This window comes from Tribolium madens, unplaced genomic scaffold, assembly GCF_015345945.1.
Source record: "Tribolium madens isolate multiple individuals breed KSU strain unplaced genomic scaffold, Tmad_KSU_1.1 Scaffold_3;HRSCAF=73;Tcas5.2_LG2, whole genome shotgun sequence".
Classification (NCBI taxonomy): domain Eukaryota; kingdom Metazoa; phylum Arthropoda; class Insecta; order Coleoptera; family Tenebrionidae; genus Tribolium; species Tribolium madens.
In genome coordinates, this window is record NW_025401006.1 from 476,191 (window position 1) to 490,282 (window position 14,092).

At 31.6% G+C, this 14,092-nt stretch overlaps 2 protein-coding genes across 2 annotated transcripts; both read left to right on the forward strand.

The window, feature by feature from the left end:
* The first annotated feature begins 263 nt into the window (after window positions 1–263).
* On the forward strand, window positions 264–699 carry LOC123008318. The gene is made up of 2 exons (XM_044404119.1): window positions 264–404; window positions 469–699. The coding sequence occupies exons 1-2, from the start codon at window positions 318–320 to the stop codon at window positions 652–654; spliced, it is 273 nt and encodes a 90-aa protein (XP_044260054.1). The 5' UTR covers window positions 264–317; the 3' UTR covers window positions 655–699.
* Window positions 700–767: 68 nt separating this feature from the next.
* Window positions 768–1,446, forward strand: LOC123008317. Its single transcript, XM_044404118.1, has 2 exons — window positions 768–988; window positions 1,044–1,446. Exons 1-2 carry the CDS (start codon window positions 815–817, stop codon window positions 1,293–1,295), a joined length of 426 nt encoding a protein of 141 aa, XP_044260053.1. The 5' UTR covers window positions 768–814; the 3' UTR covers window positions 1,296–1,446.
* Window positions 1,447–14,092: the final 12,646 nt, after the last annotated feature.

The following is a 14,092-nucleotide window of genomic DNA, read 5'->3' on the forward strand; positions in this document are numbered from 1 at the left end:
TCGTATTCTGTGATCACAGCAACATCTTTCAATTAAAAAAATCTTTTATTTCTTATGACTTCTTCTGAAGTTCTTTACCCTCATAAATTCACACTGTGATGATTCAGTCTCATTTGACGCTCTTTTTTGATAAGTACAGATAATTGCATGTTAAATTTTAAATTTTAGATAACTTTCTTAACCCAATTTCCTGCTTGGTTTTTCCTCATTTTATTTCCCAACCACTAAAATTTTTACTTGCATCATTTGGATTATATATAACAGACACTGTCTGTTTGTAAATCAATCATTCCGAAATAAGAACACAACTGGTAAAAATGTCCATCAAAATTGTTATATTTTTTTCCTTAATATGTGTTATGCAAGTGATGGCTGCTCCAAAGCCTATAAATTGGTCACAATTGGTAAGTTTATTTTTTAATAACATAAAAACTTAAAGTAATTTATTGAAATTTATTGAAATAATAGGGACGAAATGCTTTGGATTTTGGCCGCAAAGCTGCTCCTGTGGTTAAAAATGGATGTCAATTGCTTAACGGTGCTCCTCCACCACCCCAGATTTATTACGTCAATGTCCCATATCAGAACCCACAAGGCGGAATTCCAATTCAATATGCACCTCCCGTTTCAAACAATATTGAAGAATTGGATTAAAATTTTATAATAGTAATGACTTGTTTCTTTAATAAAATTATAATTAATTCATTTAATCTCTTATTGTGGTATACCAAATCCTGGAAACAGCACTCCTTTATCATCAGTGTCTTAATTTCACTTTTAAACAAAAAGTGTTTTCCGAGTTACACATATCAAAATGATTGTTAGTAAAGTGTTTCTCTCTTTACTCCTCGCCATCAACTTTTGTGTAATTTTTCAAAATGTAAACTGTCGTTCTGTTCAATATCCAATACGAAGCGATGTAATTGTGACTAAGTATCCATCCCAAACTCAGGAAACAGTATCAGAGACCGAAAAACCAGGGTGGATGGTAATTTACCAAATGGTAGAAACCAAAAATATTTTTGTAAGTAATGTTGTTTCAGAGAAAGACACTTATGAAATTTGGAGAAGTTACAAGTCGATTGGGTAACGCAATGGGAGCTCATGCAACCAAAATAACGTCAGCTATTGACAAAGTTTGTGAAATTGTTAAAACGATAATTCCACTTATCGCTGCCGTTTGTCACGTAGGACAATTTAAATTTTGTACAGCGACATCGGAAGCCCCAGGACAACTCGCGGAAGCTCTAAATCCTGTCAGTTTAAATTTAGACGAACCAGACAAAAGGAGATAAGTCCGTTGTGGAAATATTTTATTTACATTTTTATATAAATTTAATGTCTTTGAAAAATAATTAATTTTATAATTAAACTCTACAATGTATTGTACCCAAAAACAAAAATGAATGAATAACAACTTAAGAAGTAATTATTTTTTTATGATAATATTGTTTGTCAGCTCACATCAATTTACCCATAATAATTAGAGTGTAATAAAAAAATTATGATTTTTTACTAACACCCGGGCACCAAATTTCGGAAAAGAACATAAACAATTAAAAACCGCCTGGAAAAAAATCTAAATTATTAAATTATTTATTAATATATTGCCGCAACTTACTATAAAACCTTTCTTTTTTACAAAAGTTATTTTATTCAATTTTTATCGAAAAAAATTTTCATATAAGTTTGACACAAAAAATCGCAGAACTTAAAAACAAAATAAAATTTCATTCTCAATTCATTTCTCTCATTTCATTCTCTCATTTTTTATAGCACTTTAATTATTATTATTATTTTTTAAAGACAAATAATTTTACAATTATTTGATTCGATACAAAATTAACTTTCATCATTTAAACTTTTGTTAAAAAAAACAAGAGTATTTTTTTTGTTTTAAGAAATAAAGGTATGTATTTTACATTATGTACATACACCCGGGGATAAAACTATTCACCAGTCTGAATGTAACAATGTATTTTGCAAGTATACAGTATGTTCCCGGATTAAGTTTACAAGAGGAAAAAAAACCTTTGATTTTACGCCAAAACTGCAAAGGAAAAACATTTTTAGCTTGACTTGACTTTTAAGGTTCTTTATCTACAACTTTGAAAAATCAAGATTGTGGAACTAGTTTTAAATGCCAGAATTTTTTAATAAAATGTGAATTTTGCAAATTTCTATCAAGTAATTTTTTTATAATCAAAATTCCGAACTTAATAATAGCCAGTTAAAAGGAAACAAATTTTTACCTTTGATTTGACGCCAAAAAAGCAAAGGAAATACTTTTTTTTATAGCAGATGTTAAACTATTTTTTTTTAACTCTTTTGAGTAGATAAACTAACACTTTAACAGCAAGGGTTGTTTTTGATTTATTTGAAACGAGCAAATCTGTAATTAAAACTTTATTATTCTGACTCAGTGGCAAGAAAAGTTTTTTTTTTCTTACTTTTTGGACTTGTATTAATAATCTTTCTTTGCTTTTCAAGTCCCATCACATTGGCGATTTTAATTTTTGACTACGATGTCACTTTGACAATTATTTAATTAATTGAATACTGATTGTTTTTGTTAAAAATTACTGTTTTTTTAGAAGCTGTTTTTTTGACTTGTCATTTATTAAAATTATGTTTTTTTACAAACATTTTTGTTATTTAACTTGGGTTAACTGAAAAAACGATATCTTTGTCAAAAAAATAAAACGCCAATGTGATGAGATTTAAAATGTAGAGAAAAAATTACACTATTTTACACGATTTTTATACCTTAGCTAAAAGTTAATTTCTTATATTTCTTGTACTAATACATCTCGAACTTACAACATAAATTTCACAATTTATTTAAATTTGTTTACAAGACAGATTAGATTTTAGATTAAGTTTTTGGCCGTTATAATTATGTAATCTTTAATTTAGTTAGCGAAAACAACAGACCTTGTAAGACTGAACAGATGATACCTGTAAAAAAACACCAATTTGTGTCTTATGATGTAAAAACCGTTAACAAACTAGCAAAGTCAACAATAAATTAAATCTAACAACATCGAAAACAAAAAAACTATGATGCCTACATAATAATATGAAAATTGACGGTTCTGTTTTTTCTAAAAAAAAAGAAGCTTAAAAAAATCCGAATTCATTTTTATGCTTAAGTTTAAGTCTTTTATCACCATTCGAGAGTTAGTCCCACATTTTTGAATCGCCCCTGTATGAAATTAGCTAATTAATAATTTTCGGTACCAGTAGTAATTTTGTAGGCAAAAAAAAAATCCTAATTATTATAATTAAGTAAATTACATGGAGTAGTTTTTCAAAACATAAACTAAATGAGACGAGTAAAATAAGCATCACCCTTACATATAATTTAAAGAAATTAATTAAATTAATTAAACTTTGTCCGTAATGCAGTTTTGATATCATTATCAGTTACTATAAATTCTAAAATGTAAAAAATGATTACCGTCATTGTTCTAATGTTATTTTTTCATCACAAATCTCATATTTTGTGTTACTGGGTATTGAGTGTTTCTAATTCATTATTTACTCACATTATGTATTTCTGTGGTGGTCGAATATATTTGTTTATATAAGTTTTACAAAAAGATACAAAAACGTAGATTTGTTTATCTAGAAAGTAATTGCAATTTTTAAGATGAGTTAAGTTGTTTACGTTGATTTGAATAAGATCGCGCATCGACAAGCCGTTGAGTTGATTGCAAAAGTGTCAGCTGCTGTAATAAAACGATGGCCCCAAACCCTTTTATGAGCAGATCCGATAGCCACAAGTGCCGAAAGCAATCTTAAAATATATTAAACGTGCCTGTGATAGAACGAAGATGGCCCACTGGCTATTATATTCTTGCTTCCGTGGAAAGTTTTCATCCGCACCGCTTTATCTTGATTCCGTTTCCGCAAGCAAGTGGCTTGTCACCTCTGCGGTATTCTCAGGGAATTTCACTTAAACACAACGGGACATTAAAATCAGCCCCCATCCAAACACAAGTCGCTGCTCTCTGTTAATGTGTTTGTCAAGTTGGCAGATTACAGCATCACAAACACGTTATTTGATGTATCCAAAAGCTCCTCGTCAGCATAGACTGAATATGTGCGCCCTGTTTACACCACATCATCAGAACTTGCGTTAATCAGAGAAGTGCTCCGATCTGAATACTGATGGAGCTCAATCTGCATAACTCGTGAGTAATAGCTCACCCCCTGTGCTTCGTTCACCTATTTATTATCGTCGACAGTGACCAAGACGGCGTCAAGAACTCGCGCACATCCGCATTCGAGGCATATATCCGCAATCTAGATAATCTAACGTGCGGAAACGAGCTCTCAATTCAATCAAGCCCTATTCGGGGGCGTTCGCGGCCCGTTGCGCACTTGTTACAGCCCCAATAAGCGATTCTGGCCCCATCATGGAAGAAAATCGAAGAGTATGTGCCAGTATTAGCATATAATTTCGCATGGCCGAGTCCGTTACTGTGTACTTAAGCTCGTGTGTTCCACGAGGATCGACTAACACAACATTTATTTGACTTACAAATTGTACGCACCAGGCTGTTCCATCAAAAGCTCTTGGCTCAGTTCATTTCTTAATGGAATTATCGCGATGCAATGTTTACCATCGCGGCAGATCTACTCCTTTCGGAAACGGCAATCGTCAGGATGAGGGAAAGGACGATTCTTGTACTCGTGTCGTTAGATAAATAAACGGTTTGCTCCAATCAACAGGGGTTTTAATTACGAGTAATTAATGAAATGACATGGTCCGATTCGAAGCGAGTCGACGCTTATTTATTTGGTGGAAGTGTTTTAACTAGCGTTGAATGCTGCCTTTACTCTTAATCAAATGTTAAGGGGGCATTGTACAGGATGCCTTTAGACTTTGTTCGCAGTTTTGATTCGTCTGCGTGATTAACCTCCAGTTAAATGGAAAGGATTGAGGACAGTAAACGTAACTCGGCTTGCCTTTGTGTTCACAGAGCGATTCTCTTTGATAAATTTCGAGAATGCTGCATCCAACAGGACGAACTTGATTTATAACGATAAATATGTCTACCTGCTTCATCTTGATTAGAAAAGCAAATTTCTCGTTTATAACAAACTACTAGAAAAATCATTGCTATTTCACCTGTTGCGTTTAAAGAAACCGAAATTTTTGAATACTGAAACGATGAACGACAACCAAAAATTGCATCGAATTCATAAAACTCAAAACTTGAAATTGCATAGATACCTACTTTAAAAACAAACAATATTGACCTTATTATTAAAAATAAATTAAGAAAATTACAATCACTCAAAATATTTGTATTAATAGAAAAATATCTAAAGAAAAAAATATTTTTTCGTTGATGTTCAACATTAACAGTCTACATTACATATAATAAGCACGATCAACGGTTAATATTTCTTTATCGTATCATCATCAATTAAGTTCGTTTAATGTTACACACTTATTGATAATTATGAAGACCATAATACTACAAACATAATAATAATATCTTCGATACAAACATAATACGTCAGATACAAACTCATAGTGACGTTATCCATTGATTCTTGAGTTTTTGACACCAAGTTTACCACAGTGGTTATTAAAACGATCTCGATCTGTCTTCTGCCCAACTGAAACTTTCTTAGCCAGGTTTTTAGCTACATACCTTCTGACAACATTGCGTGACTCCCATCCCTTCCATTCACCCAGTTCTTGCAAATCAAAGATATCTCCACCGCTGTTTAACAAGGTACATAAGTATAGTGTATAGTATGTAACTTCTAAAAATAAGTGAGAACAGAATCAATTGCTTTATTATTGCACCCTGGGTGCACAGCTGGGTATCAATTTCTACCCATAAACTATTTAAAACCCGTTGCAGCAGGTCAAGATTTTCCGATTTCTTGCAAGCAGAGCGACTTAGGAAATTGTTCTAGTCGAGAAAATTGTTATTTCTAAAAAAAATTCGCTACAACCAATAAAAAAAAACATTTTTATTAAAAGCTGTACAGAAAAAAAACATAGCATTTAAAATTGGCTATTGAATAGCTTAGTTTTCACACATAAAGCTTTGCATGGGCCTGGAAACCAGCCCAGCTGGCTAAATTCGAAAATATTTTTATTAAAATTTAAAACCACCGGTAGCCGTCTGTGGGTTTACCAAGGATAATTACATCCATAAGACAATTGACTCTGTTCTTACTTATTTGCAGAAGTACTAGAGATGATACGATAAAGCTTGAAATATAACTCGAAGATGTATTAGCGATTTAAACCATCACAGACGCTACGCAGGTGACTCGGCTACGCCTCGCACCTAGCAACGTCATCGATTGTTATAAATCGCATAATATTCTCGTTATACACACCCTACAACAATTATCGCATGACATTGTTTTTTAAATATACACAGGGTGTTCGGTCCAAATCGCCCCGTCCGATAACACCTAAACATACTTTTTTTTTTAAACTAAATTTTCAAATAACACTATTCATTTCTCGCTTTCTTAGGAAATGCAGCAAATTTTTTTGGCACATCCGGTGTAGCCGGAAATGCTACCAAATTTAGTTTTTCAAATGGAACACCTATGTTTTTTTGCTCGAAACAATAATAATTGGCATAAAAAATACGGTGAACCACTATTTATTACATTTTACATTACAGAATGCACTCGGAAAACAATTTAAATTTTTGAATTTTATTGCAAATTTTGCAACCTAGGCGGATTTTACTTGTCAAGGTATTCATGCAATAAGCAATATGCTTAGATACCGTTTATTTGTTAGTTTGATAAAGCCTAATTTGTCAGTAAATCTTATTGAAATCTTTAATAATGGATGATATAAATTACGACGAATTGGTAGATCAGCTTGAAGTGTTTTTAAGCGCAATAAAAATAGAGCAGAAGCTGAAAGACAGTGTAAAGAAAAATACTCAAATAGAGTTCATCCAAATCGTTGAAAATTTAGTCGAATTGAAAAACAACTGAGACGAATAGGTTCGCTTCTTAAAAATAAAGAACCTGCGGTTTTTTGTGAAGAACAAGAAAATAGAAATCTGGATATTCTGTTATCAGTCGAAGAAAATCCAAGAGTTTCCATAAGAGAACTCGCTCATCAACTGACAAATTAGATTTGTCAAACCAACAATTAAACTGTATCTAAGCATATTTTTATTCACACCTTGCCTTTAAAATTAAAAATCAGGCTACGCGACCAATTTCCTTATAAAATTCTAAGATTTAAGATGTTTTTTGATTGCATTGTGTTACGCAAAATGTAATAAATAGTGGTTTACAGTATTTTTCATGTCAATTATTATTTGGAGGAAAAAAAACATAGGTGTTTCATTTGAAAAACTAAATTTGGTAGCATTTCCGGCAACACCGGATGTGCTAAAAAAATTTGATACATTTATTAAGAAAGCCAAGAATGAATATTATTACTTAAATATTTACTTTTTGAAAAAAAGAAGTAAGTTTAGGTGTTATCAGCCGGGGCGACTTGGACTGAACACCCTGTATAGCAAATCGAATAGCAATTGGTCTGCAAACATTTCATAAAATAAACTAAATTTATTCTTTAAGCCGATTTCAACACTAGTTTGGAATAATAATTGATTTTTGCACTGCTTGTGTTACTTTTTGTTGACTGTCCGCAAGACAGTGCAGAACCATATCGTGTACCACAATACTTTAGAGCGAATCAATCAATGATTGTAAGTCCTTATGTTTATACATGCAATAAGGATTTTATAAAATTTCATTCGTGAAAAGACAACACAAAAAAAAATTAAGTTAAACTTCGAATTTTACATGTATATCTAAACATATGTTATGACATAATTGTTGTGGGGTGTCTATTAATAGCTATTTACAGTTATACTCCTTAAATTACAGGACAATAAAGACCCTAACCGATTTTCAGACGCAACCCGAAATACATTCTCACAGATAACTTGGCTTTAGTTGTCTATATTAAATCAAAGTAGTTGTTGATATGTCATTCATTAAATTTAACAAGTGACATGATCTTGATAAGTACATGGCGAATGCCACAAAAATGTTGTGACTGAATTTGTACCTACCGTCAAAAATATACTTAGAACACCAATATTCAAAAACTCTGTTAAAGCTATCACAGGTATCTGTATCTTTGAAACATTTCAAATAGTTCATCAAATAACGCATAGTGATATCTGAAAATGCATTTTGGGTTGCGTTTGAAAATCGGTTAGAGTCTTTATTACAATTAAAATCAAAAAATGATAACTTCTCTATAAAATCCACGATGAAGGTGAGTAATGTTGAAAGGGTTTTAGACTCTCCTAATAATACTCTAAAAATTATCTATTCGACATTTTGTCCTATCTCTTGAAATAGAGTGTAGGGGGAGGGTAGAACCTTATTTCAAATAAGTTCGACAACTCCCGACTACGTCAACCAATTTTAATGATCTTGAACTTGTTTTAAAACTATTATAGTGAAATCATAATATTTTTTACGTTTTACTGCAGCTTAAAGAGTTTACACAAATATCCACGAAAAATTAAATGAAAGGCAATATTTATTATTTCACTATCGTATTACTCGTAAAATAACCTACAAAATAGCGCAAACCGGACGTCGCTATCGTTTCTCAAACTTGAATTATCAATGAAAATGTTTTTTTGTATACGCTCCCGACAACAGCTGTTTTAGAGACTCATTTGAGTCCTTAAAACGAGTCTTTTCCGGACTCAATAAAATAGTACGCAAAACGGTTATTTTAGGTACTCAGTCCCCAAAAACAGTTTTTGCGGACTAAAAATAAAATTGGTTACTATGGTAACGAAATTTTTTTAATTAGTAAGAGGTGTGAATTCGTGTTTTGGAAGCTTTAACAAAAAAATCTTGTATGCACCACGTACGCAAAAGGTTTTAGGTGACTCCTCTCCTCTCGGCTCCTACGTCACCTTACGATTCGTCCCCTAAAACCCTATTTTGCGTACTTGATACGTAAATATCTATTTTAGGAAATTATTTTTAATATTTAATACTGGCGGTCACTTTGAGCATTTGCTGATTTAAAAGTGTAATGCGATAGTGAAATAATAAATATAGCCTTCCATTTAATTTTTCGTGGATATTTGTGTAAACTCTTTAAACGGCAGAAAAACGTCATCTGGCGGTTCAATCTCAAATACAAAGTCGAGTATTATTAAGTATTACGATTTCGCCATCCAATAGCTTCAAAACAAAACCAAGATAATTAAAATTGGTTGACGTAGTCGGAAGTTATCGAGCTTTATTTGGAATAAGGTTCCACCCTCCCCCCACTCCTTTTTTCAAGAGATAGGTCAAAATGTCAAATATATGTATAATTTTTAAAGTATTATTAGAAGAGTCCAAAACCCTTTCAACATTACCCACCTTCTTCATACATTTTATTGAGAAATTATCTTTTTTTCGATTTAGATTTGAGATTATGCCATCAAGCGGTGAGATTTAAGAGTGGAGAACAATTTCCATGAATTTCTTGAAGTCACTTTTGTTATGATTATTTTTTTCTGAAATCTATAAGACAACTGGTTTTCGAGATACAGCCGCTAGCCAATCTTATACTGACGCCCGGTATAAGTGGATTTCTTAATTTTAAAAGGTATTGGCATCAATAAAAAAAATGGTTTTTAATTACATTAGATACACCACTTATAGAAAAATCATTTTCGTAAGACCTACTAAAAATTTTATTTTATGACACATTATAAGAGATTAACCAAACAATGGCTAGAATTTGTAACCCTCCATAAATGGCACGTTCCTTTGCAAGTGTTGCTGCACCCACCAGAATAAAACAGGGCCGTATTTAAAACCAAAGTAGTGGTAGAGTTTTACCAAGCTATTATTTAAAAAAATCTGCTTTATGTAATAATAACTTGTTAATAACCAACTGGCTTTTTTAAATTTCTTAAAATACTTGACTACATCAAAAACTATTAAAATATTTCAAGTATTTTAGACAAAAAGAAAGTAAATAATCCGGCCCTGTTAAAAACTGACCTGTTTCAGGGTCCGGGTGGGTTCCACTAATTTATGATTTGTTTACCCTCTGGTTTACTCTTAACAATACTGCATTTAACTTAAAAGTAATAAAATTTTTAGTAGGTCTTAGCAAAATGATATTAGTATAAATAGATATTGAAAAATTGTTTTAATAGAAAGATATTTAAACAAAAAAACCATTTGTTGATGTTCAACATTAACAGTCGTTCATTACATATAATATGCACGATCAACCGTTAATATTTCTTAGTTAGTATCGCTTGCCACATTTATTTCTTATTATTGCTAGTTTTTTTTTAGCTTGCCACGACTACACATACACGTGGATTTCCTAATTTTAGAAGGTGCATCTATGAAAAATGGTTTTTAATTACGTTACGACACCACTTAAACGGATATTGAAAGGTAGGAACAATAATCTCACATATCTAATTAACATAATACAAATTGGTTCTTCATTGTTCGAAATAAAAAAAAAATCATGCTCTAGCAAAACATATCAAACACAAATAATAAACTATGAACTCTAATAAGTTATGAAAACTTCATTTTAGACGATCCTCTCTTTGTCTTGCTGGCTATCCCGAATAACATTTATGGTAACAAATTACTTGCAGCTATTAGTTATTTTTTCTTAGCATATATGGCAATTCTACCCGTCTCATGTTTTTTCGTAATTGTAGCAACAAATCAGTGGTATATATTTTACAGTCCATATTTGGGTTATGCAAGTGGAATTTGTATTGTAAGAACAAAAATCAATTAAAACAATAATTAAAATATAATCAATTTACAGGTATGGTCATGTTATGTATCTTTCTTTATCCATGGTTCAAAATTCCAGAGACTTTACAAAGACGTATTTCCTCATCTTTGGCCTTTAAATATTGTCGGAGAAGATCATCTCAACAGATTGAAACGAATTGGAAAACTTTTAAAAATATTTAAGTTGATATTATTTATACTTGCAATTTTTGGTGCAACTTCAAGTTTACCTTGGTTTGGTGATGACTATAAGTTTTACATAACTATTAAATTAATAGTAGATTATTGCGTTAAATGGAAACTGCTTTTTTCTATTTTCTTCTACCTTCCATTTTATCACATTGTCGTAACTGTGATGGCATGTTTCTTTTCCATAATGTACGTAGTACTCCATTTACAAAATCAATTTTATATGCTAAAGATACGACTCCAAACATTAACAGCTGATTCTCAAACAAGTGACAAATATTTATCCATAAAAGTAAATGATGAGCAATACAACAGTTCAGTTACTGAAGAAATAGTGTTTTGTATTCGTCACCACCAAAATCTACTTATGTAAATCCCTCAATACCAACTCGCTTAGGTACAACAATAAAATTTAAAAATTTCAGGTATTCTGATCGCTTAAATGATTTGCTGTATTTTCCCATATTTTACTTCAGTCTTAGCATTGTGGTTACCGGATTTGCAGTAATACTTTTTCCGGTAAGCCTTAACTACACAACTATTAATTTACAGCCTTTTGTTTCAGATATACGATATTGCAGCTTTATTAAGAAGTTTACTTGTTATTGCTTTAGGAATATGTATGACTATAGGGGAGAGGCGGGCAAAATGGGGTACTTAATGTTTGAAGTCGAATTTTAAAAAAACTTAAAACTATGAGAGTCTGTAAATGAGGCAATATTATTGTTACATTATTAATTATTTATTACTAACATTTTAACTTATAAAAAACAAAACATTTATTGTATATTGAATAAAAAAAATAGTAATGCAATTTGCCCCATTATGCCCGTTTAAAGAACTGTTGTACAGCCACCTTGTTAAAGCCCATTGCACGGGCACCTGACGTAGCCTCGGGCTTTCTGATGGTCAAGTCTTTATGTCTATTAAAAAAAACCCGTATCCATCCCGTTCCAGCCATTTTAAGATTTTTGTTAAAGGGGTATTCAATCCGATTTTGTTCAGCAAGTTGAAAGGCAAGTTGCCTGCATTCTGTAATAGTCAGTCCAAATAATCTCGCTTCCATATCTTTAAGAYAATTAACAAGTTCTTGTTCTTGTTGGGTAGTAAAAACGGGCCTTTTACTGCCCAAAACTTTTGAAACGGAATAACCTGGAGTATCTCTTTCTATTGTACTTAGACACCATCTATGTAGAGACAAAACCAAAAATATTTACTGGAAAGTTGCATAAAAATAGGGCAAAATGGGGTACCCCGTTTTACCGTACCTGCTGGTACCCCATTTTGCCCAAATGCGAAGACTTTTAGGTTATGACGTATTTATTTTATTAGAAGTAATTTTTTTTAACACAATAACAAAGAAAATCTTTAGAAAACACGCACTTTTAGTTGGCAATAATATTTTTTAATAATAAATTGGTTTAGTCCTACTTACGATGAATTTATTCTCCGGCGATATTGAAACTGTGTTTACTAAAAAGGCACATGTGCTAACTACAACGATCGGCTAACAACTACAGATTTCTGCTTTATGACAAAGATCGTATGCCCGCGTGTGTAATATAATTTTGAAAACGTTGGGTAGATAAAGCTAGTGGTATAGAAAAAAAACATGGTACCCCGTTTTAGGCACCTACCCCGTTTTGCCCGCATATCCCCTATGGTTCTGTTCTCTTGGACAATTTGTAGAAAATGAACTAAGCAATCAAGTGTATTATAAGTGGATATTATACAATTTCGTTTGTAGTCAGAAAATGTATTATACTCATTAATGGAAGCTCCTTGGTACCTGTGGAACTCCACTAATAGAAAATTATATTATTTGTTTTTGCTCAAAACTCAAGAATATGTTACTTTATCAAGTTCTGGCGTTGTAACAATTAACTTTCAACTTCTAATAAGGGTAAATGTCAATTAAAATTAAAATATAGAAAAACAATAATTATTTTTAGCTTTATCAAAGTATTTATTCCGGTTTAATATTTTTCTTAAATTTTTCGTAAATTTGTATATTCTTAGTCTATTTTTCACCTGAGGATGGTGAAAACACGTGTCGTAATAAAAATAAAAGTTTGGTGTTTCTCGAGAGAAAACAATTTGATTCGTAAATTAAATTAGTTACACCTTTTATAACGGGGTATGTAAAAAAACTCAGTCACATTTTGTTAAATTTCAAATCCTTTTATTACGAATTTTTCATTTCTAATTAAAACCGAATTCCGTTTTCCTCCATGCGCCCTACTAAATGCAAAGAGTTAAAAGCATTCAAAGTCATTTAAGCGGCTCTCATGCATGCAAATTTTCCCTAATATTTTCATCGTATAGGTGTTAATAACGTAGATGGGAAAATCGTGTTATAGTGAGAAGTAAATTTCGAAACATGACGCATTTAAAGAGTCACACATAGAGCTAGATGTCATCCAAAGTGAGCGACGTTGCTGATTTGCATGTATCACGAGAGAAACTCTGACGCTTGACAAAATTAGAGCACACGATTAACATCATGTTTTAAATTCAATTTTCAAAGTGTATGATGAGGGACTTTAACGAAATTGATATTAAACTTGCTATTTATGCAGCCCCTATCAATATAGGGCGCAATTTTGTCTCGTCAATAGGGACGTTTTTAAAGCCAAAGCATATCTAATTTATTTTCAATTTAACTGGACTTGAGCAACCGTGTGTGATTTAATTAAAGCCATTCGCGATCGTCATCAAACGATCCTTCCCATCATGGACTATACTCCACATTAATTTTTTATTAAACGAGCTGAAATCCAATTTCCAATGTAAAGTTAATGAGATTGCACGATGACAAACAAAAAAGAAAAAATTTATTAAAAAAATTAAATAACTTGTTAGTAACTAAAATAACCTTAATACAGAGCGTCTCACCTATAAAACCTACAAAATATAACGTATTTGTGTCTAACAGAATAGCTTTTTGCATATAGAAAACACCATAATACTATATGGAAAATCTAATATTAAAACCAATTTAAAAAAAAATACAAATCAAGTGCGATATTTCATTATATAATCATTTTTAGTAAGCGATTCTTTATTTTCTTACCACTGGAAACATTCGAAG

Excerpts from the sequence above, each read along its gene's own strand:
- LOC123008318 (XM_044404119.1), top strand. The coding sequence starts at position 318 with ATGTCCATCAAAATTGTTATATTTTTTTCCTTAATATGTGTTATGCAA. Across the intron at positions 405-468 it reads CTATAAATTGGTCACAATTG|GGACGAAATGCTTTGGATTT; the intron begins GTAAGTTTATTT and ends TTGAAATAATAG.
- LOC123008317 (XM_044404118.1), top strand. The coding sequence starts at position 815 with ATGATTGTTAGTAAAGTGTTTCTCTCTTTACTCCTCGCCATCAACTTT. Across the intron at positions 989-1,043 it reads CCGAAAAACCAGGGTGGATG|AGAAAGACACTTATGAAATT; the intron begins GTAATTTACCAA and ends ATGTTGTTTCAG.